General features: G+C 38.9%; 2 protein-coding genes across 3 annotated transcripts; both read left to right on the top strand.

The window, feature by feature from the left end:
- The first annotated feature begins 1563 nt into the window (after nucleotides 1-1563).
- fbxl2 (F-box and leucine-rich repeat protein 2) lies at nucleotides 1564-14093 on the top strand. 2 transcript variants are annotated; one of them, XM_055162312.1, is made up of 15 exons: nucleotides 1564-2105; nucleotides 2506-2598; nucleotides 5039-5100; nucleotides 8190-8244; nucleotides 8672-8746; nucleotides 9152-9246; nucleotides 10313-10477; nucleotides 10562-10688; nucleotides 10830-10904; nucleotides 10976-11106; nucleotides 11289-11349; nucleotides 11432-11476; nucleotides 11664-11720; nucleotides 11794-12006; nucleotides 12229-14093. In XM_055162312.1, the coding sequence occupies exons 1-15, from the start codon at nucleotides 2076-2078 to the stop codon at nucleotides 12334-12336; spliced, it is 1392 nt and encodes a 463-aa protein (XP_055018287.1). In that variant the 5' UTR covers nucleotides 1564-2075; the 3' UTR covers nucleotides 12337-14093. The 2 variants fall into 2 exon arrangements, with proteins under 2 accessions (XP_055018287.1, XP_020788205.1); XM_020932546.2 differs by lacking the exon at nucleotides 2506-2598 and having other exon boundaries at nucleotides 1565-2105; nucleotides 12229-14092.
- Nucleotides 14094-14811: 718 nt separating this feature from the next.
- LOC129411460 (CLIP-associating protein 1-like) lies at nucleotides 14812-24454 on the top strand. The gene is made up of 4 exons (XM_055162313.1): nucleotides 14812-15727; nucleotides 19531-19609; nucleotides 23467-23570; nucleotides 24302-24454. Exons 1-4 carry the CDS (start codon nucleotides 15530-15532, stop codon nucleotides 24395-24397), a joined length of 477 nt encoding a protein of 158 aa, XP_055018288.1. The 5' UTR covers nucleotides 14812-15529; the 3' UTR covers nucleotides 24398-24454.
- Nucleotides 24455-25000: the final 546 nt, after the last annotated feature.

A 25000-nucleotide genomic window follows, 5' to 3' on the forward strand; every position in this document is an offset into this window, starting at 1 on the left:
ACCCAATATCTACTGATTCTAGTACAGAGGCTGAAAACAGCCTTTTTTTTCCCCCTTAAATCAAAAATAAAATAAGGCAAAACTGATCCAAATGTGTTATTGATCTCTAAAATAACTCCAGAACATCTTTGGGTTTAAATGTCAGTTTAAATGTCCAACAAAGATACCGGCTGAACTAATACTTAGAAGCTGATATTCGAACCTGCAAATTTGCAACTTGTGCTGTACTTAGTAAATCCTATAATTTATTTTTGATGTAGCAAATTACAGCTACACACTCTTATACTCAAGTACAAGTACAAGTTTAAAAAGCTACACAAACAGTTCCATTAACCAGAAATCTACACAATTTATAAGTAATAAGATACTTTCCTCCTCTGATGACTGCATAGATAGACACAGAGTAATGAAGTTGATTTGTAATGCATTACTCAAGTAAGTCAAGCATTTGGACACATTCTACACCAAGATGTCAGCCACAGCCCAGAAGAGAAGAGCTCAGAGCTATTCAAAGGACTGAGGTAATTAATCTAACATTTGATGGGAGATTGTTAATTACTACGCAGCGCAGTGAGATGCACGTGGCTATAAGATCACTGCACACAGATTAAAGACTCAGTCGTTGCACAGACTTTACAAAATGTCTTTGTCCCAGGGTTAACCTCTTGTTTGATACACCAGTTTTGTTGCATTTGAATTAGGGAACATGTCATATCTATTATGAAAAAGGGAGAAGTTACTATTTATGCAACATTTGCATACATCAGCATGGTCAAACTTTTTTCTTGGCTGATTACTGTTGGAATCACTATGAGTAATTTCACTGACGATCCATTAAAAGTTATTGTATTGGTTTATTTCTTACCTTATCTGCTGTTCCTCTTCCTCTGTACAATGGCAATTTCAGTCTGACCTTTTTTACTTTAAATGCAATAATTTTAATATAGGTATAGGTTGTATGGGGGTTCGTTTCATAAACCTGTCTGGTTATGGTTAATAAGATTAGGATATGATATCATTGATGTATTTGTATTTACTTGAAAATTACAGTAATAAACCATGGCAGGGCTTCACCATAGTAAGAAAATATGTTTGTTGAAACAGAGAGTGGAATTTGGTTAAAATATTTTGACTAAATGAAATCTGTGCAGTGGAGATGGGAGTTGAACAAGAGCTCCCCCTAGTGTTGCTTTTTATAACCCCTCTGCACGGGTGTAATGGTGACGACCCAATGAGTGTGCCTTTAGTGACGAAATCATTCGTCCGTGTTATTAAACACAGATAAGGGTGGGAAAGGATATGAGTGGATCTGCGTATAAGGTAATAGGAGGTCACTGCCGTGTATTCTGCTGTCATTTATTCTGAAATATTGAGGTCCGGTCTTGCACAATGTCTTACTTCATGTCATGATTTTTGAAAAGCATCCATTCTTGAGACAGCCTGGGAAATGCTGTCTTTAAAAATACCATGGCTAGTCCAATTCTCCAAATCTCCGCAAGACCCCCACAATCAAAACAAATCGACCACGCGTGCCTTTTCCCGCAGCAACTACGTCACTAAAGCCCTCCCCTTCCTACCGAGTAAACAGAGCAGGAATACGTTGATGTCACCGCCATATGGGCATTTGAGAGTGAAAATACGCTTTGTGATCTGAACGCAGGGGTTAGCTGAGGTCTTTTGGTGCGTTTTGGTGCGTATTCAGGAGAGTTGAGGACAGTCGACTGGCACAGACTCGAGCCATGAAGGGAGAGGCGGAAGTGAAGTCACTTGACAGACCGTCCATGTTATTATTGTTATTTTGGTAGCCCTGCGATGAGAAACGGGCTGTGGGGTTGCGGGGGTTCGAGACGACGACTTTCCGCAGCCTGTCCCGGTCCAACACCAAGTTCGAACCGGAGAGAGGAGCCTCGCTGACCGCTGGGGGGAGGGTGCGAGGACCCAGCTCCGGCTCGGCTCCTATACTCCGAGCGAGCAAACACGCAAACGACAAAGCGACAAAACAAAAACGAGTCGTCAAACGTAAAGCTCGGCTGGTGCCTCTGTGCGGTTCGTAACAGGGACGTGCCGCCGCAGACATGAACGGTATCACCAAGAGCCGTTTCGAGGTATGGCACGGGGAGTGAACCACCACAACTGTCTGTCTTGTTGTCTTGTGTGCTTGTTAAATGTAATTTGTGCATGTCCAGATATGTGTCGTGTTTTGCTGCTCCTAATTTGACTGCAGTTGTCAGTCGTGTTGTTTTGTTGGTCAAGGGTAATCCAAAATCCGGTTATTGTCGTGCCGCACCAGTAGGCAGCGACAACATGGAACATAGGACTGCGGGACAGGAGGGCTGTGGCTGTGGGCTGCCAGTATATTTGGGTTGAGATTTCTGGCTTGCAGGAGACAAGCCACTCACACTAATAAATGTAGGCTATTAATCAGTCTCATGCATTTAACAGATGACACTCCAAACCCATTCTCTAAATGTAAGGCACAAACACCCATATCCCTCTGTGTTTTAGAAATCGCCTGTAGACTACTTGAATCCTACTTTTATATTGAAATTCTTCCCACACCCTCTCCATCACACCGTGACACTGGAGATCATTTGCTTGGTAAATAAACACACCATCCTACACTGCAACTGTAGTAAATGTGTTTTCTCAAAAGCCACATTCAGTTTATTTAGTGCATTACATAGTAATTATCAAATGGTAGTAATTATTTTTCATGCCTGATCTAGAGCTCCAGTGAATTATTACTAACATATTTGACATTCTTTGCTTTGACTTGATGACTTGAATCAGCCTCACTGGGCTTGAGAGCGAATGGCTGCCCAAGGTGATAGTGGTGCTGGTGTGTGTTGCCATATCACTGGATTGCCCAACATTAGTCAAAGCTCCTTAGAAACTAGTGCATAGTTGAAAACACTGACATTATTTTGTACTAGAGAGAGAGGCTTGGGCTGAATAATTGAGATGTTTTTTAAACCATTTATCAAAGATGAATCTTCTTAGACTGTGAGTGGCCGAACCAAAATACTGAATATCAGGTTTATTTGCATTTTTGATTTTACTGTCAAGGAAAAGGCCTCTTCAAAGGAACTCCCTGCTTGGGAATGCTGCTCTGCTGGCACTGGTACAGGCTAATGTGATAACTTAAATGAAGCATGCATATCAGAGATAGTCTGTTCTCAAAATGCTTAAGTTTACACAACATTAGCCTACTGTATGTGCAATAACAACAGCTTGTGTGGCTGGAGGCCATGTCAGTGCTGGTTTACAATATATTGCCTTTTATCTCATCATTAGTCATCATCCATCTTTACAGGATAGTTTCAAATATTTAGCAAATATAAACAAACCTGCTACTGCCTGCCTATATTGGTTAGTAAATATAAACATAATTTATCTGATTGGTCAAGGTGATAGATGTGTGACAAGAAATGCTGTGGCTTACAGAGTCAGTGAAAGTTTTATCTGTGAATGCACCCTCTCAAGCACTTGCATTGTTCTGCCAACCTCAGGATACCGCTAACTATTGTTTAAGGAGTCCGAACAAATGGAGCCAGTCAATAATTAATAATTGTCAGGCCCTGTAAGAGAAGATACTATAAAATATTTTAATTATTAGACTATATTTCAGCATTTTATTTATTTATCTTTTATCTGTGCTCACTTCTTTCATGACAGGCAATAGCTTCTTTTGTAAAGGCATTTACCTCCATCCATCACTTTATATTATTGTCCTGTTCCTAGATGGTCCTTATAAAAATTCAATCAAGATCCTGTGGTGAAATGCTATTTCCTGATCCAGTGTTTCTCTGCTCAATAAATCTATGCTCAAACAGACACTTATTCCCACATATTACTCTGAGTGAGTGACAGGTGTAATTGTCCAGTCACCGTGAAGTATGAACTCTCATTAGACATAAATAGATTTAGTTACTTACCACTGTATTGATACTGAAATCTATTGTCTGAAAAGTAAACTATATGTCATATTTCCCACCCTTACTTCCCAAAATGGTTCTTTTAAATGTGTTTTGTGAGACCACCATTGCCCTTTGTGTTAAGTTAAGATAGCATTTTTTCAAGAAGCTGTATGGCACAATGTGCTTTAAATCCACCTTTGGTGCTCTGTGCTTTACCCTCACTCTAGTATCTTTTTATAAACTAGTGTTTGTGTTTAAAACAGCAGGAGCTCCCTCATTAGACACAGACCTCGACTCTTTAAGGACACAAGAGCATCAGTGTCGGATGTGTGCAGCGCCAAAGTGCATGTGGGTGTTTTCTGTGATTTAAATTCATGGCTGATCGCAGCCCACCTGATCTGGAACGTTCCTCTCTGTTCTGATGCGAATCACCTGCCAGAGTCAGTGAGTCCCTCTCAGCAGATGGCCAGACGTCCACAGAGTAGACTAATTGAGATAAGCATGCCAGCAAGCTGACCAGGCTGACAGAATTATAATCTTGTAAAGTGGGGCCATGGTAGTTACCGTAGCTTTAGCATGTAATTGCTTTTTTTTTGTCAACACTAGGTTTACTGATACAAACAAATGGTCAAGTTAATTAAATAAATCAAATTAAGTACCTTAAACACAAGTAAGCCCAAGGGTAAGTAGATGCTGCTATTTGTAGCTTTATTTTTAGATATTATTTGCAAAGTGAATTTGTATATAGTGGGATTTTGGGGCACATTGTTTTATACCATAAAATATTAAATAGATTTTCTACAATCCTTGCCCAGAATTATAACCAATAAATAATATGCCTAATGTATGTGCTGTTTTTATTTTGTCAATTTTACTTTCTGTAAATGAGTTGGGTAATAGCTGAGGCATGTTGTAAGTGCCATTATTGACTTTGATTGATTGATTGATTCGTTTTTATTTCGAGTTTGTGCCAAGAGAGAAACATAATCATATATACTACATACACATTGTAAACAACAGAAGTGACTGCATTCTTTTTTTTAACATACAGCAGCCGACAGTACAGCCCTTTTCAGCCATTATGACTTCATGTGACATTTTTCTCCTCTTTTTCTGGACAGGTGTTTTCAAACAGCGATGAAGCTCCCATCAACAAGAAGCTTCCCAAAGAGCTTCTACTTAGGTGAGATTACTAATGCTGGTTTGCCCAGGGTTATCCATTAGCTGCAGTAGCCTTGATCTACTGTTACTTTAGAAGCACCATGACGGCTTTGGTATGATGCATGTCTTAGGCCTCGATGAGATGTGTTTGACCGTTTGACCTAGAGACCGACATTATGTCCCTGGGCAGCTGCGATGACCCATAAATCGGACACATGCAGTCATGCGTGCACAGTAACCATCCTTCATGTTGATACACTTTCGTAAATTCAGCTTTAAAAAGGCCGAACACCTGCACATACTATAGCGTGAACTGCTTACATTTTTGTACATGTTTTTGTGAGCCTTTTAACACCCTTGGGCCTATGCAAACTGTATGTCTGTGTATGTGCGTGCTATAAATAGCCTTGTCTTTGCTGGTGGGGAATTCTGCAGTGTTGTGCTCACGCCTACTCCAGCTGTGCTCCACTGAGAATACCAGTACACCCATTATAACCAGCACACACTACTCCACATAAAAACATGCACTTCAGTAACAACATTGTATGACCTAGTCACACATGTGTTGTAACACTGAACGTGAAAAGGACTTTGAAACCGTGGAAAGTGGGTTAACTACATGTTCATGGTACATATTAGTCCGCATGTATTCTCTCTATTTGTGTAAGATCTTCCATGAAGGCTATAGATAAAACCAATGTTATGAATGAGATTTTTATGAAGTAATGCTGCCGATTTCACTTTTTTCACTATTAATTTGTTTATTATGACAGGTTATGCTTTTTGCTGTAGTGGGCATTTGAACTGGGAAGATGTAAAGCTCTGTGGTATCAAACCTAACAGAATAAACTGAAAAAGCAAACCACCGAGAGACAGAACCAGCGGAGGTGAAAGTAGCAGATCCTCACATTTCTTTGCAGATCTTTGTAGTAATGTAGTAATGAAGAAATAATTGTAGGAATATTTTTGAAAGGCCTAAATTAAGTGTAAGTTAAGACATCAAATTTGGTATCTACATTAGTACATGCAAAATCTTTCCCATAAAACAAGTTGTTTTATAGGATCCAGTTCCTCTTAAATGAGTATATATTTAGGTATTTGTTTGTCTAAGTCTGTTCATAATGATCTTCAGCATTTTATGAGGAGAAACAATTAAAGAATATTCATGCATCCTTCATGCTGTATTATGTTAACACAATACAGTCATTGTGGCAGGACATATTGTAATTTTCACACTAAGGGCAGGTACTCTTACTCTGGTGTCTAAAAGTTAAGCAGTAAGGAGCAGAACTGAGGTACAGGTCCAAAACACTGACTCAGCAGTCCCTCCAAAAACAACCAAATTCATGTCTGACTGGTGTTACCATAGCAACCGGTGCTAGACTCTGTGAAGGCACCGCTCTAAATCTGGCCACGCTTCAGAGGCCAGCTTTACATTTTGTTAACAAACAGGACTATGATCCTAATGCCTTTTGTACCTTGCCAAAACCTTCACACAGAAGCTTAATTTTGCTGAATAGTCAGAGTCTTCAAGAGTCCCCAAATGTCCACGAGTTTTAAAATTTGTAGCTGATAGCAGAAGAATAGTGTAGAGTAGTGTAGAGTAGTGTAGAGTAGTGTAGAGTAGTGTAGAGTAGTGTAGAGTAGTGTAGAGTAGTGTAGAGTAGTGTAGAGTAGTGTAGAGTAGTGTAGAGTAGTGTAGTTTAGAGTAGTAGAAGAAAAATGGTCAGAGGCATGGCATGTTTGTGATATACTGACACATTTTTACTTTGGCCAGGTTTTCATCAGGACAAATGTCAGGGCATTTCTGATTCATCCTTGAAGATCAGTGTTTTTGCTTTTTTCAAGATCCAAGATTAGATGATTGTTTATTTTCAGATAGAGCCATCTTTAAATGATGATGACTCTTTGGTTTATATCTGTATTACATCTTGATTCTAGGTCGTGTTTGTCCAGTCAGTAAAGTCTTCCTTGTTCACAATCTGTCACAGATCATTAATGATGAAAGAACTCGTTTAAAGGACCACTTTCAAATAGAAAACCACATAACGTTTGATTATAGCGGACGTTAAATCAATGGTTTGCTAGAGACTCATTGACCAATTAATAGAATGAGATCAATAAGTATGCTGCATTTACGGACTGTGCTTTTCCTGTTAAGTTCAATAATGCATCAAGTACGTGGAAGAAATAATAGATTTGTATTATTTTGCCTCCTTGACACTAGACACTTATAGAGTATACAGTGAGGACATGTCCTGACATGCCCTGACCCGGCCCATACAACAGACAGCCTTTGTCTGATCCTATATGAAGGGAACAATGGCTGGGTCCTGTTTCCTACTGTTAAAAGAGCGTTAAACCTCAGTGGCACCAAACCCTTTACACCACCACAAACTCTGGGTACTTATATTCCACCATCATGTACTGTACATTGTACTGTGTCCAAACTCAGGAGTGGACCAGTTATAAACTACAAAGAAACCAGTTCTGGAAAACTCTTATCTAATAGAGAGAAGGTGTAACTAGACTGTAAACTAGGACACTATTAACCGTAGCCATAGTGTACACTTACTACAAAAAGACCACCAGCAGTGAAGCTTCTGGCAGCACCATATCACAGTTGAAGAATGACTGCAGTATTTCTGTTAGTTATGGCTCATGTATAACACTATCTATCTCTCTCTCTCTCTCTCTCTCTCTATCTATCTATCTATCTATATCTATCTATATATATATATCTATATATCTATATATATATATAGTATATAGGATATATATATATATATATATATATATATATATATATAATATAGAAATTTGGCACTTTAGTGTACATATAGCGCTCTGTGGCCCTGTTTGTCAGAGTACCAGAGATTACTCATTGGCAGATTAATGGATTGAGCTGACCCAGTAGTCCACTGCATGCGGCCCTTTGTGGCACATCATTTCACAGTTCAAACACAAGTCGTCTGTGGGGCTCTCCTGCTACAAACACAGGGAATTATTCTGTACAAATACTACAACATTCATTTTTAGGGGCATAAAAGACACAGTAAATGAAATAATCTATTTATAAAGAAACTCGTGATATCTTTTGTCTCTCTACAGAATATTCTCCTATCTTGATGTGGTTACATTATGTAGGTGTGCCCAAGTATCTAAGGTAAGCAGCACTTTGCACAAGCCAATCTACAAACTTTTGATTTTTTCAACAATAGTGGCTAGATTGTTCCGAAATCCCACACAGTGCCATCTGCTGGGTAGATGCTTTGCTTTAGTGCACTCTAGCTGAAGGCCATTTATGAATGAGCTTTCTATGGATAATGACAAAGGCTTGGCACATGAACGGTGGACTCAGAGCTGGGGAAGCCAAAACTTTACAGCAAAATAGATTCCTGTTGCATAGTTATTTCACTTAAGCTTGTATTATTATTTTCATTGTGTTTTCATTGTCTATACAAGTTAGAATTACAGCCGTCTAAAAGTTTGTGCAGGTCATGTGTTTGTGCTTGACACACTCTTACTTTTTATGATAAGCACTCTCACCTCTGCCTGACCTACTTGTGTCTCTATGTCCATGACCCTCTCAGGCGTGGAATGTGCTGGCCCTGGACGGCAGCAACTGGCAGAAGATCGACCTCTTCAACTTTCAGACTGACATTGAGGTGAGGCTTGACGGGGCAGGAGGGCACATGAGGGCAGGACCACTGGGTCTGTTACAATTTGCAGCGCGCTCATTCAGTAGCATTATCTGGCCCGCAGCTTAGTGCTAGGTCAGTAGGCTTTGGTGCCGACTGTGATGTCACAGTTTATCCTCTGTCCTGTGGCCTAAGTCTTGCCTCTTCTTCCTCCTTCTTCCCTCTGTGAAACATTTTAACAGTGTACAGTTTAAGAAGTGGTTGATTTATATGATGCATATGCACAAATAAGGCAAGTTTACGAAATTTCAACCAAATGAGTCATTCAGCACTGCATATCTTTTAAAAAAAATATTCTTAAAATGTTAAAATCCTTCCACTGTGTCAGTCTTCTCAATATTTTCTTTTATTATCTGTTTTAATGTTTCTCAGGGCCGGGTGGTAGAGAACATTTCGAAGAGATGTGGAGGCTTCCTGAGGCAGCTGAGCCTCAGGGGCTGCCTGAGTGTGGGAGATGCCTCAATGAAGTAAGATCCTCATTGTCTCTCAGCCGTGGAACTGCTTATAATTGTGTGACACTGTGTTTTCCCTCAAAATGTATTTTAGTTGGTTTTATTACTTCTTGCTTTCCATATAAGATAACTTTCTCCAAAATATGGAAATGTGCTCTAGATTTATCTGTTTGTGGTAATTCTGCAGTACATTGTGATTGCAGTGCTTCAGGTTTTGCCATGATCATAGACTGTAATATAAATGAACATAGCTAACCTGCTAGCTGCCACGTTCCAAATAGGAAGTGAGCATGGTCGTTCTTACAGCTCCATTGACTCTGGCTGTAATTCACTTTCTATTGAAAAACTCTCGCCCCTCTCTCTGTAACTACTGCTGTCAGGTTTGTCATTTTGGTCTTAAAATGTACATAATAACTTCGTCTTTTTGATCCTGGTGTTTTTATTTTGCTACTTTGTCCACAAACCAAGATTAGAATATTAATAACTGACAAATCAGGGGCCTTCTTTCCCCAAGGTCACTCCCCCTAGCATTAGCAATCGGTTTGATTGACATTGTTGCTAATAGCCCACCCCTTGTCAGTTTCAAATATGGAACTCTCCAAATTCATCTCCATAACTGCTAGCCTCAATAATCTTAATTTATTGTGGGTGACGTCACACTCCCTTAGTCCACTTCTTTATACAGTCTATGGCTATTATATTTTGAGAATGATATGCTTTTTACAAATGGATTTTAAAACAGTGGATTTAATTGTTGTCGTAGGACAATAAAATTTTGCATAACATTTACATGTTGAGCAATGTCAATGGGTAGTTGTTTATTGTTGTAAATTATTGTATTGTCATCTGAACAGCCCATTCAACAGTTTATATTTGTTTGTGACCTTATCATGACAATGATGATTATTATGCTCCCAACATAATTTAATTCAACCATAGCTTATTACAATATTATGAAGGCATTACTACAGGGAACAAACAAAAATCTGAATTTTACATTGTTATTGTTTGTTCTTAATGTTGGTTATTCCAAAAGCTGCAGCAGGTTATGATATATATATATATTTTTTTCCAATTACAGGACATTTGCACAGAATTGTAGAAATATAGAAGTGTTGAATTTAAATGGCTGCACCAAGATCACAGACAGCACCTGCCTCAGCCTCAGCAAGTTCTGCTCTCGACTCAAACACTTAGATCTCACGTCCTGTGTGTCCATCACCAACCACTCTCTCAAAGCCCTCAGGTAGCACACACTGACAAACAGGGAGCTCAGTTATACTTACATTATGTGGTATCCATAGATTTACATTGACATGTATTTTTTCAGTGATGGCTGCAGGCTGCTGGAGATGTTGAACTTGTCTTGGTGTGATCAGATCACACGTGATGGCATTGAAGCCCTGGCACGAGGCTGTAGTGACTTAAGAGCACTGTTCCTCAGAGGCTGCACACAGGTAGCACTAGAACTTATGTCTTCACTTCACTGCATAACACTTTATTGTTATTAATTATTGTATTAAAATAATATGTAATATAGTATGTTATGTCAAAGTAGTTTTTGTTCATTGTTTTTGTCGTCTTCTAAACTTTCTCAGCTGGATGATGGAGCATTGAAGCACCTTCAGAAATACTGCCCAAAACTCACCACCATCAACTTGCAGTCCTGCACAGTAAGATAAGGCTTGTAATAATGAATGTTGTTTGTGTATTTTTACATGATTGTTTTTGTTTTTTCTTGCAGCAAATAACAGATGATGGCCTGGTCAGTCTTTGCAGAGGTTGCCCAAAGTTACAGATTCTTTGTGTATCAGGGTGCAGTAACATCACTGATGCCTCTTTAACTGCATTGGGTCTCAACTGTCCCAGACTTAAGTAAGAATCATATATTCTGTTCATTTGTTATTGTTTATCCTTGTTCATTTTCATTTGCAATTCTTTATATTTGTGGCTGTATGTGACAATGAAATATAGTCTACATACTTTTTACCACTAGACAGGTTTATTGGTGACTTTAGAGCACTTGTACAAAAACTATGTACTACGTTTGTTTTTAGAATACTAGAAGCTGCTCGATGCTCCCATGTTACCGATGCTGGGTTTACTGTTCTTGCAAGAGTGAGTAAATTTTTTCTCATTTGGTTTACTTCTACATGCATCATTGTTATCTATACTTACTTTCACTTGATTTTTCTTATAGAACTGTCACGAGCTTGAAAAAATGGACTTAGAAGAATGTATTTTGGTAAGGGCACTTTTTTATGTTTAACAATATTTATTACTAATGTGTTAAAGTTTTACATTATTTCACAATAAAAAAATTACATTTTAATGTGCAAATTGAGTACATTAAATACAGTAATAAAAAAATGGTTGTACCATTAATTTATATTGTTAAAGAGATCATAGTAACGAATTGTTCTTTTCCACAGGTGACAGACAATACCTTGGTTCAACTGTCTATCCACTGCCCTCGCCTACAAGCATTGGTATTAAACTTTGCTTAACCCATACGACTGATTTCTATACTGCATGTATTCTGACATGTCTATTGTGGTCCAGTCCCTCTCACACTGCGAGCTGATCACAGATGATGGTATTAGAGCTCTGAGCAGCAGCACCTGTGGCCAAGAGCGCCTCACAGTGGTGGAGCTGGATAACTGCCCTCTCATCACAGACGTAACGCTGGAGCACCTCAAGAGCTGCCATCGTCTGGAGCGCATAGAGCTCTACGACTGTCAGCAGGTCACACGAGCTGGCATCAAGCGCATTCGGGTGAGAGGATGTTGACCTGTAGGGCAGTTATTTCAATGTAGTTGAATTATGAGGTCTTACATTTTTATTACTTACTTACGCTTATTCCATACCAAAATGTTATCTGATACTTGTTTCGTATTCAGAAGTTTAGATTAGAAAAATGTAGATTAATATCAAATGATCAACTTCAGTCAAAATAAATTTGCACACTCCATCTGAACCTTTCCATTTTCTTCACAGGCCCACCTTCCTGAGATCAAAGTCCACGCCTACTTCGCTCCTGTGACTCCACCTCCCTCTGTGCATGGAGGTGGCCAGCGTCTGTGCCGCTGCTGCATCATCCTCTGACAGTGGAGAGCCAGGGGGGGCCACCTCTGTCTACAGGTCCTGCTGCTCTGAAATCGGGGGAAAGGGGCTGGGATATATGTTAATGTTTGGGGCAGGGGGAGGGCTGGACCCACTCACTTCTCCTGATCAATATATTGACTGGTCGCCTCTGATTTGCTGATCAGTTGTACCTGCCCCTCCTCTCACTTCATTCACTCAGTGCTGCAGAAGCCCAAGATTTATGTTTTGGACAAATCACAGATAGATGGACTTTCTCTGCATTTTCTCACTCTCATTTCAAAAACTAAAAATGACTTCCACCATAATGCTCTACACACTCCAGCGACCCAGGCCTTGGATAAATAAGGCTTGAAGAGCAAACACTGAAGTAGTGTCTGAAAAAAAAACAACTCTACAATGCATCATGTTCAAATAGAAAAATATGAAAATGTCTCTTTGAGGACTATCATCTCAACCAATCACTGAACACCTCTACTCTGTGGTCACCCTGTGAATTATTATGACCAGTAAACATCCATCATTTTGGACAAGGAGAGCTGAGAAATGCATAGACCTTCTAAAATACTGTTATACTGAAACCTCTGTGTGAGCGAGGGACACAGGAATGGACATGCAACATACTTGTGCATCTAAAAATACTTATGTTGAGATTTTGTTATGTTTGTACAGAGAATGTTTTGCAATGATAAAAGATTACACTTATGTAAACTCACTCACAAAATAAGAGTGGGTAAAAGGGTTTAGTTTTATTTTACCATTTCTTTTCAGTGCTTATTGTAATTGTTGATGCCTGTCTATCCAGATCAGATCAGATGTCTTTCTTTTGGAAATAGAAGAGAAATGTGATGTGGACAAAGTGGACCTATTGTTCAGAGATTTGATATCAGAAAGCATTATGTTGAGTTTATTTGCTACTGGGGTAGATTGGGCACTCTGTACTGCGTGGTTCTGTTGGCTTGTAGGCCCTAATCAATCCTGTCAGTAGCTTGTGCACTAGCTCCTACCTGAATACTTAAGCATTTGTTTACATCCTGGGATTAGATTAGCATCACGAACATGTTTACAAGAGTCGATTTCCAGTCTGCCTACTTTGTTAGAGGTGACTTTAGTAATATTGATATGTGAATTCTACCATGATTTTTAAGAGAGTCAATAATGTAATGGGTCTGCTGCCTGTATTTGGGTATCATTCAGGGCTAATTTTGGTGCAACTTTGCCTCAAAAAAAAATTTAAATTTGATTCTGCTAAGACATTTGAGGCTGTGTGCAAAGGCACCACGACATAGTGACAATCATAAAATTTGTATTTAAAATATGCGAATTAGGTGGTGATTATTATAACATAGATTGCACTGAATATGTTCCAAACTTTCAGCCTAAAGTCCTTTAATTTAGAATATGTATGCCTAATGTCACATGTCTTGCACAGTTGTAGGTTTGTGATGTATATCATATTTTCTGGAAAAATGTGATATGGATTGGAGAGGCACAGACAAAGTTCAGGCAGCCATCAGTACTGATTGATCAGAGTCTAGGAAGTAGAAGAAGTGTCATCTTGGGGAGATGCACAGGGCACTGGAAAGAAGTAAAACAATAATATCTAAACTAACTGAATAGGGCAAAAATAGTTCACCAATTGTGATACTTAAGCCCTCTCTATGGCAGTTTTAACAGTTTTATGTTTGGAAAAATAAATAAATACATGGAAAAAATAAACAATAAATGCAAAAAGAAATGGTGACATCTCGGTTTTGTGATAGTTATTCAGAAGTTATGGTTGACTGTAAAACAGGTACGTCCAAATTATTGCCAAAAAGCACCCTCTGACATTTGTGGAGAATTCCTCAATTATCCAGGTAGAATTCATGGCAAAGGAGAAATTCAATTTGTCAACTGGACAAATGTTTATTTATGTCCCTCTGACACTTTTTGTTTTGTGGTTGAGTTTAACCTGTCCTGTATGCAAAATGTCTATGTCCCTTAATGCTTAATCTGTGGCCTTGTTCACATGCACACCAAAATCTAATTATAATCTAATTTATGGACCTTTAAGATTATTTAAATGACACGTAAACTGCAACCCTGATGTGAGTAATTTCGGGGACCATGATCAGAAAGAAATTTGATGATTTTGCTTTTTATATTTCATTTTAATCATTTTATTACTCAAAAAAATGCAGTGCGCAGGTAATCGCAACCTGTATTTCAATATGAAAATATCAATATAAAATAGACCCCTGTAAATAACACTACTGTCTCAATAAGCAAGACACTGCCACAAGGTGTCAGCAAAGATCTACAACTGTAATAGACACGCCCAGTGCTTAAAGTAAAGCGTTTATCCGTCACAGTTAATTTAAAGGGACTATATGAGTTCACTAAAAGATACTTGGTTTAATAATGCAGATTGTATAGAAAATAAGACCAAATGTGTGGTTTCAGGAACATGTTTATTTCAGAATTTGCGTCAGGCATCCTGTTGGACAGCTGTGCGGCGCCAAGGACCCAGCCTGGATCGTTGATCGGTTGCGCTTCTCTGTGAACTGCGGTCCCGGCAGGTTCACTTCACACGGTTACCGAAATTGGCGCTTATCTGCGGATTACAGAGAAGAATTTTACTGTGTGACTGGGTTGCAACACTTTGCTGGAAGTTCTCTGCAACTTTAGCGGTCAGGCATAGCGTCCGTGGATCTCTGCTTGTAGACATGAATAGACCGAAGTGAAGCCCGGTGCTGGGCCTCCGGAGCGAAGCACTAGCCTTAGCTCTCAGCTAGCTCTTGTTTGGGTCGATGCGCTAATAACCTACGTGCTGTTTTACGAGCATAACAGATAGCCCAGACCGCCACCTTCTTTGGAAAACCCCAACAACTCCGCTATACCGAAGTTCTTTTAAGTTTTATGTTAACTATTTGCTTACCCGTCGTAAAAGACAAGGAAGGATAGCTAACCTTAAACGTTGCTGTGTTTAAAGTTTTATTTGCTCTGAAAGATGGTTTGTGGATGAAGTATACAACAAGAAATTTGCACATTAACAACATACATGTACATCATATTTAAGATTTTTGTCGCCCATACGCAGAGTCCAACTGCCTTTTTACGGGAGTGCGCTACTCAGTTCAAGCCCTGACTTCACACCCGCTATCTGCAGTCTGCGGCCAGCTCCCGGGGCTGGCCTCTCGGCAGCAAGTGCCCAATGGAGGAACATGACAATATGGACTATTTCTACCAGCAGGTAGTACAGAAGGACGTGTCCCGCAGGTTACAAGCCGGCCAGGATCTCATTGATTACCTGAATGACCCACAACGCTCCCCGGACGTGGAGCAGGACAAACCCCGCTTAGACAAGACGATAGACGAGTTAACGGGATGGATCAACTCCAGCAATTTCAAGGTGAGTCTTTAGACTTTCAATGGACAGCAGTCAACACCGGCCCTGCAGTAGGTTTTTCCTCACGGGCAAGAATACATTTTAATCTTTAAACTGACTGTAATGCTCAAATGACAAAGTGTGCACCAACACATTTGTGTTTCAATAGAGGTTTATTTCCAGTTTTTTTTAAATCCCGTGTTTAGGACGAGATCGTGTGAATAATGCAATACATTCCTGGGGTTTGTGGTTTTCTTTATAATGTTGACATTGCCAGTATAGTGGGCATGTGAGGAGTCCTATTGTCAGAACTGTAGCCTTCTGAACAGAGGGGGAGGGGCCTCCAGACTTCTTATTATGACATATGCTTTTCCTCCATCCTTCCCCCCATTTTCCATCTGTCTGCTTTACCAGTCACGTCTCGTCTGTGATACATTGGCACTTGTGTAGTACTCCTATTTCAGATAAGTGACATTTTTGTCACCAAAGTCAAGACATGCCTGAGCATGCTTAAAGTTGATTTCCTTTTTGATTACTTTTTTATAACACCTTTGTATCTAAGTTTAGGCAGGGTTAGAATGTGGGTTAGACTTGAATACCTTATTCTTAATTTTGTATGACTTATTTACCAGTAAGCTGATGTGTTTGTTACGACACATGTGTGCATCACCATAGTGTGAGCCAGATGTTTTCAAAACATTAGGCTAATCAAATATAAGCAGCAGCTCTCTTGTGTACCTTGCCAAAGAGGAAGGCGCTGTTAGCTGTAATATGCTGAGTCAGCCCCAGAAATGAATGTCTGGACAAAGAGGTGGTGATGCATTGATGGATGAAGGGGAATGCAGCACGAGAATACAATCAAAGAAACAAACTTCATATATTTTTTCCTGTTATACATAATGACATACATAAATGGGAATATGGTATCATGTTCTCAGTCCCATGACATATTAGTTAGTTTAGTAATGGGCAAAAATACAACTTGTAGTCAGTCGTAGATTTTATGAACAACATGCAACATATGAAATGAACCATGCATCATTTGTGTATAGTGATAATGCTTTCACTCAAAGCATTTAGTATCTACATGAGATTTTGTGGACATAATAAATATTTCATGGAGCTTTTAAGGAGGAATGAGTCAGATCATTGGAGGCCCTGGTCTCACGATATAGGGTCCAGACTTTTGTGACAGGATTTGTCTTAATGGGCTTCACTTAAATTAATGAATAGTAAGAATGTCGACAAGAGAAAAATAGGTATTTTATTGCATGTTCAAAATGTGATGGGGTTAAAGTGTGAGGCTGTGCTGGCTGGAAAACCTCTCTTGGGACTGTGTGTGCACTGTGTGAAACAAAGGAGTGATGTTGCCTCCATATGTCACCTGAATTCAAGGTGATGCTTGAATTCAGATTTTCACCAACAGTTGCATGCTCTATACTTTTTACTATACACATAATATAATATTGAACAGAACAAGCTGCTCTTTTCAGCTTCCCCTCCAGCTGGAAAGTACCAGCCTCAAAAGGAGGATCTAGAGACATAGAAACGACTAACATGCACACACACACACCAAAACACAAACATATGAAACTCAAATAATGAATAAGCATGTAAACAATGGAAAAAAACAATGGATTCCATCATTCTTTAAAACCAAAAGAAAATGGTTACTACATGGAGTCCATAGGGGCCCAAGCATGACATGACAGATTCAATATAACAGGGTCATGGCAGAAATAGAGTGAAATGTAGCAGCGCTGTACGAAACACGCCTTTGCTCTGTGTGCTCTAAGTGCTTCACTGTACACATGATGGGAAAGTTGATTTGAAGGGCAATTTAAAAGCCCAATGTTATGCCAAATTGACTCTTGTGAGCTTTAAGCCAAGTTAGAATGTTAATACCTTATCAAAAACATTTTGAGATTTGAGTTTTATATCATTCACACATGTTTGGATAACCCTTTATTATTCTGTCTACATCTCCAATGCTCTGTTCCATCTCATGATCTCATGTAATGTAGTGGTAGTTTTCAACTTAATTATAGGGTTAAAATTATCCAAATTATTTTAGTGAAGGTGTATGGTGTTTAAAAACACAGTGGAGCACTTCCTGTATTACCCCCATGACATCACTCTGTTCGAGAGAATAACTCAGCCTAAACATGCAGGAATTGTGTATTGTTTGTGAATGAAACAAAACACAACTCCAGGTATATTTTTGAAACACGATTCTAACATAGATCAGAAAATAGCATAATATAGGCCTTTTAAGTCCTATGATAGTCATTATTCTTGCTCAGAAAAAAAAAAAATTGTTATGAGGAAACAAGATAAAAAGGACAAAAGTTCAAAATGTGTTTAATAGTGAACAGGCCTTCATACATATCTAAAACAACTGATATTTTCTTTATTACATAAGAAATTTGTACCACTGGGAGCCATTAATGTTTTCCTGTAACATGCCGTGGGCCTGTCTAAAATCCAGAGTAAACCTTGTATGTGGCATGAGGCCTATTAACTAACTAAGCCACCTTAAGTAGTAACCTGGGTGTTCACAAAGGCCTATTCATTCTGGACTAAATGTTAGCTTATTTTCAACTCAACACAATCGCCGTGTTTTCATCGACTCCATGTCATCAAAACTGTTCTTTTCAGTGACTTTTTACTGTGTGTGTAAATGTAACACTTTCTCTATATTCTTTTATGCAATTCATTATATTTAGTTTCTTCAAATTGCGCCCCCTATGTCTGTATCTGATGATGACATATGGTTGAAGGCCATAGCTTGTTGGGGTGCTTGATACCGAAGGGGGAGGGGAGTCCCGTTTCCCTGGTTTCTTCTTTCTCCTGCTGTTTTCCATCTTTACTCCAAAATTAGGTCAAGAAGGAGTCATCTCATTCAACTAGCTTGTGTTGTTTTTCTCCAGGTGATTTTCTGGTGACGTTATTTAGCTTCCATGACAGCTATTTCTTTGTATTTCCTCAGCCATTTGCATCTGATGTTACCTGGCCTGGCTCCCCTTTGTCCAAAAAAGGAAAAAATGCATTTGGATATGGGAAAGTAATGTTTGAATGTGGTTTTGAAAGCTGCTATGACCACATCTTTGCCAAGACAAGCATTCCAGTGGCACAGCACAGTGTGGGATGTGATTCTAATCAGAAACGCTGTGGAAAAGTCAGCTTTACTCTCTGGAAAAAAAACATGGCTCCCTTCACAGATTCAAGTCACAAGCCAAATAGTATTTACTATGGATAATCCTAGTGATGACAGGCTAAAGGGCTGGAAATGACATTAGGTATGCTCTTTTAAACTCTAGTCTATAAAACAACAATAAGTGAAATTAAATGGCTTTTTCACATCATACCCACTGTTAACACAACAATAATACTTAAAGGTAGTTATACTAAGTGCAGGAATTAACCCAAAGAGTTGTTGTTGTAATAAAGTTAACTATTTTATTATTCCACTCCCAACAACCAGACTCTTTTCACTTTGACCTTTGTCTTCACAGATGTTTTATTTGCAAGTTCTAAGCTAGATAGCTTTGTCAAAATATATGATCTTTTGAATGGAGATAATAAAGTAAATCTGGAAGGAACCATTTGCTTGAAAACATGAATATAATCAATATCAAAGCTCAATGCTTCAACCCCCCACCAACATGCACCATAGTTCAATGACTCCAGGAAGAATAGCTCTGTGGAAGTACAACTAATTGAGGCCAAAATAAAATGCAAATGCTAAATACAAATGCTGCACTGTAAACAAAATTATGTGTTTATTTTTTAGTAATTCCTTTATAACAAATACATTTTTGTTTTAGGTGGCACTTCTGGGGATAGACATCTGTGGAGCATTCGTGGATCGAATGGGAGAACGGTTCAAAGGATACCTGGGCACAGGTGAGAACAGAACTGTACAGATGTTTTTAAAGGGTTGACTTCAAACAACATGAAATAACCAAAGCTAAAACACAGCAGCGAGTTTGAAAGGGCTATACCCAATTTCTTTCGAGCATTTTTATCCTCTGTGAACCAGGAAGTGGCACTCTGGCCTTTGAAAGATGTGAAATGCACTTATGAGCTCATCATGGTTAAAATTTAGGATGCTAGGTATGCGTATGAAAGTGAGAAATAAGTCAAATATTTCTGTTACCTTTCAATCAATTTGTACCTTATTCCCCTTCCTCTGAAACTACACGAAAGTGAGAACTGATGATTCATCTTAGTCTTCTTTTTTGTGTGTGTCTATTTTAGGTTGTTTAAATGGCTGCCATATTACATGTAGTTCATTACACTCAAACTACGCCTAACTCTCACATGATTTCATACACCAGGTTCTGTATCAGATTTTCCTTTGTGTTTGTGAGTGGCGGTAGTCCTAGCAGCTGTCTTTGTCAACTAGACCGGCTCCTGACGCCAACAAAGTCCTACTTCTCAGGAGCACAGCTTTGTAGCAGCTTATCATGACGCACAGTCCAAAGTCCGCAACCGCACACCCACAAATATATTCAACCTTGGGCTACTCTGTGTGCGAGGCACTCTCTGTCCTGGCCGTGTGTAATGAACTGTTTCAGGTTGACAGTAAAAACACGGATGGCATTTGAAATCGTCCTCCCTGTGTCTGACTTTCCCTTCTGTTTTCCTGTGCTCTCAAATTTCCACTTTGCTTCCCTCCTCCTCCTCGGCACTCAGAGGGGAGGAAGATGAGATCATTGAAACTGAGCGATTGTATTGATCTAAAGCCTTTGCTCTTTTTGCTCATGCGGCTGCACTTGTGTGTTGTATTTGTACACATGTTGACAATATGACCAAAGTACTCCCAGCAGTGTATGTGTCACCTCAAGAAAAATTACAATCTGTTGGTATTTTGATGATGTGATCTCAATCATAAAAAGATAGGTGGGTTTTGTCATCAGTGCCCAAAAAAGCACAGACATTGTTTATCTACATTTGCATTTTTTAATCTGTATTTGATGCAGTCATTTTTGCTTTCTTTTTAAGTTCTGCGTAACAGTAAATTAACTAATAGACTCTAGCAACCCAGGATGTTTTTGTGCTATTTTCTTGACTAAATGACTGAGGTCATTGTGGTTGTGCCCATTTAAAACCGAAATTAGACACCTGAAGTAACATCTGAAAGGAAACAAAACCAGTCTCTGTTTTTTAAATCTTAAAGACGCAGAGTCCATGCAGTACAACATACTACAGCATGACGCAGTCTGTGGTGACACAATGGCTCACTGTCATTTTTGTTTGAGGGTTTTGTCTTTGTAGTCAAGGCAACCAGCTGTTATGCTAACATAATGCACGCTCATGCAAAGTACAGAAAAAGGGCAGATGACATCACTGTGTTACTCCCTCATTGATGCTGCAAAGAAGGAATTTGGGTAGGAGTGTATTTGTCCATAAACCCATGCTCTTATATAATATAGTTTGGTGGAAATAAAAACATAAATCCTAATAGGACAGAACTTTTAAAAACAATCTTATTGATAATTTTCAAACATGTACCGTATTTTCCAGGCTGAATATAAGCCGCATCAACGAAATTTTAAGAAAATTAAAAAATTATACATATATAGGCCGCACTGGAATATAAGCTGCACGTGTTCTCATCTTCGAGAACATTATCAAGGGCCATCTGCTTTTATCGCCTCAAAGCTTTTGTCAGTTCGTCACTCTGCTGTCGTCAGTGTCTCACCTCAACTCACTGATGCCGAGCTCACGTGCAGCAGCTCGATTTCTTTCTTCGACAGCCACATCATTCACTGTTAACTTAAAAGCTGCATCATCTGCATTTCTTCGTGTGTTTTCCATGAAGAGGGTGTGTGTATGAAGCACAAAATAACTGTTCAAAACTTCCTTGGCGCATCATCCCCCGTCTCTCACCGCACTCTACGGCGCATGACTCCTGCAAGAGCCACTGTCCTGTCAGTGTCATGTAGGATTTCAGCAGATTTCAGGCTCTCTCGGGGGCTAGGCTAGTTCTTTCAACCAGGTATGAGTGGATGTCCGGCTACTAGGGATGGGCATTTGATGAAATTTTCTTAATTGATCATCGGAAGAATTAACGATCGATTATCAATTAATCATTAACGTTTTTATATTAAAATGATCATCATTATTATTACTATCTGCACTACTAATATATAATAATACATAAATACATTCAACTTTACGACATATAAACCATAACCACTCTAGAGCTACATCAGCCCGTTTGATAATATAATGTGTTTAATTCAGTTTTGCGCAACTCTCACAGAAACGAAACTTAATTAATTATTGCTAATTTGCATAAACTAAGCGAAGAAAAAAAAAAAAAACAGTTCTTGTGCGCTGATGCGGTCAACTTCTGTCGGATTAAAAGACATGACTCAGTGGAATACAGGTTAGTGTGACCATATTTGTGTTTGTCAAAACCAGGACACTGTACGGGGGGCGGGAGGTGGGGACTCGTCATCGACATTGCGCTACTCTCACCTGGCAAAGCTTTTTCCCCACTGGACACCGAAACATATGTGCTGCTTTGTACACTGTGCACATGGCCTCACACTTGTCCCAACCAGAAGGGAAAGCGTAGAATTGCTTGTACAAGTCATCGTTAAATACGCAGTTGTGCTTCGTCACTTTGCAGACTGACCAACTGTTTGTGTCTGCTCGCTCCTTCTGAGTGCAGAGAGCTAAATGTATGGACCTCGGTTTGGTCACCCGACGCTACGCACAGCAACCTATATTCGGTTTGTCGATGAAATTCTTAATGATCGATTAATCGACTAATCATGCCCATCCCTACCGGCTATTAAAGTTTGAGACGTTTCTTCTCGTCATTTACTCATGGGGTAAGTCGTATCCCCCTCACTAATGTTAATTTAACAGCATAATTTATTTTATCACACGGCGATAAACTATTTGAGTGCGCTGACAATATTGCTAGCTAGTGTAGCACAGACAGCGACACTTTCTGCACTCAGGATGCGTGTGTCCACTGTGTTGCCAAACCATAGACCGTATATATGAATGGACAATGTACCGGACAATGTACCAAAGAATCTGTCTATATATTAGCTGCATTGTTTTATTAGCCGCAGGGTTCAAAGTGTGAGAAAAAAGTTGTGACTTGTAGTCCGGCATTTACAGTATTGTCATTCAGTCACATTTGAGAGTAGACTGAAAACTGACCAGGATATATAGAGGTCTAAGGATTTACCAATAACAATTCTCTATTTTCACCAAATGAAGACATAAACAATGAAATGACAATTTAATACACAGTAATACCCCAGAGAAAGTGGGGAGACAGGATATTTTGATGATGACTGGGTAAATAATTTTACCTAAATAATGTTTGATTTAATTGCGACTCTTCAGATTGCATTGTTTGATTTATCTTTCAGCCACAATCTTGCATGTTTCTTTGTCTTTCTTTAAGCCATGTCATGATGTACTGTTGTGGTTAATGCAGTTTAAGTCACAGATTTGTCTTCCTGTTTGGATAACTGTCAATGGAGCAGTTGTACATCTGAATGGATGTGACATGAGTGCATTTCATGCTCTTGACATAATTTTAGTTACGGTCCATTTCTTACTTGTCCTCACTTCATCCTTCTCTGATCATACAGCCTTTGCCAAACACACATTTACTGATCTAAAAACATTACATTTGGACTGTTATGTGTATGCTTTTTCTTCCATATTATTATTTTTTTGTCGAATGTCCATGTTTTGACCTCTCGCCTATCTGGCCTTGTTTGTAGTGTTGCCAGCTCTTGTGGACCGACTGGGAGATGGGAAGGATCAGGTTAGAGAAAACAGCCAAACTCTCATCCTCCACACTATGGAGCAGACTGCCTCGCCCATGGTAAGGCTCAAATAAACATGCTTTTATGTCTTGTCTTTGGTAGATAAAGCTTGTGGATTACATATCATCATCATAATATATCACAAATGCAGGCTATCCTCTGTGAGTTAAGTGAAATACACATGAATATGTATAAGTGAGATGTCCAAAACTGTACTCACAAGATCATAGTTTTATTTTATGTTTATGGTTAGGTTTAGAAGCTACTCACAGGTATTTTTCAAGGCTGTGTGTGCAATGAATCTCATTTCTATTACTACTGTATTCAGCTACAAAGATACTGTAATCCACATTTAATTATGTTCAGAATGTTTCCTCCCACTCAGAACTTGAACCAAAGCCTCTCATGTAATCTCACAAACTAGTGACACAAAACATTATTAAAGAAATTATTTGGTATTTATTTTCTCTAAAGGTTAACATTTAGAAATAATAGTTTAAAATGATTTAAATTATGAGCCAAATAACAGTCCTAGTATCTATCTAAGAGAAGCACTTGGTGTTGCATTTTGCTAAAGTGAAATGAGTTTTGATCCCCCTCTCCTGGACATCATTGGAGCTGCACCTGCTGTATGTCAGCTGCTTTGTCTATTCACATAAATAGGCTTTTGCTCTATAATCTGTTCATTCCCCTCTGACCGCATTGCTTTGTCTTTTTAACAGCCTCTTTTCATCAAGTGTGTTATATTAATTCATTATGTGTCTTTCTTTGTATATTTCTGCCCTCTCAGTATGTTTGGGAAAGGCTGCTCCCTGGTTTCAAACACAAGAACTTCCGCAGCCGAGAAGGAATCTGCCTTTGTCTCAGTGCCACCATCACCACGTGAGTAGCTTCCCCTTTTACTCATGTATACTTCCTGGTTATATTTAAAGCTCAAATGAATTAAAAGTTTTTATTTTGTGTGCAAGTCAATCATCAAACATGTAGAATTTGTTTAACTTTTTATTTTATTATGTTCCAAGTTAAAAATGGTAAAGTCACATTTTCTTGAAGGATGTTTGTGCTGTGAACTTCCAGTCTCCAGGATTAATCCTCTTAAGTGTTAGTGTGACTATAAAGAAGGCATACGTGTTCAAGTACGGCCACCACCATGTCATGTGACTATATAGCCTCACTTTTGTAATGTTACTTTTACAACAAAGGCTTAAAATGTAATCTTGTTCATGTAATGTTATCCCTCTCAAGACGACATAACACCAGGTCCTTTCAATGGCACCATTACAAAAATATACAGATGTATTATAGTTATGTAACCCCCAGACTGTACAGAATGAGTGTTTTTAAGTAAATTCAAATGTAGTATTTTTTTTTATAATATGTGAGCTAACCTTAGTAAGTCTTTCACAACTCGGGTTTCAGTGCTATTTAACATTCATTTACTAATGAAAAGTGACACCTGTTTGGTGAATGTCAAACTTAATAAGTCTGC

The sequence above is a fragment of the Boleophthalmus pectinirostris genome, unplaced genomic scaffold (assembly GCF_026225935.1).
Source record: "Boleophthalmus pectinirostris isolate CB_2022bp ecotype Guang Dong unplaced genomic scaffold, ASM2622593v1 HiC_scaffold_482, whole genome shotgun sequence".
Classification (NCBI taxonomy): Eukaryota; Metazoa; Chordata; class Actinopteri; order Gobiiformes; family Gobiidae; genus Boleophthalmus; species Boleophthalmus pectinirostris.

Coding starts and splice junctions, on each gene's coding strand:
- fbxl2 (XM_055162312.1), top strand. CDS start 2,076: ATGAACGGTATCACCAAGAGCCGTTTCGAG. Junction 8,245..8,671: donor GGTGTGCCCAAGTATCTAAG/GTAAGCAGCACT, acceptor TGACCCTCTCAG/GCGTGGAATGTGCTGGCCCT. Junction 10,689..10,829: donor TCCTCAGAGGCTGCACACAG/GTAGCACTAGAA, acceptor AAACTTTCTCAG/CTGGATGATGGAGCATTGAA.
- LOC129411460 (XM_055162313.1), top strand. CDS start 15,530: ATGGAGGAACATGACAATATGGACTATTTCTACCAGCAGGTAGTACAG. Junction 19,610..23,466: donor CAAAGGATACCTGGGCACAG/GTGAGAACAGAA, acceptor CCTTGTTTGTAG/TGTTGCCAGCTCTTGTGGAC. Junction 23,571..24,301: donor AGCAGACTGCCTCGCCCATG/GTAAGGCTCAAA, acceptor CTGCCCTCTCAG/TATGTTTGGGAAAGGCTGCT.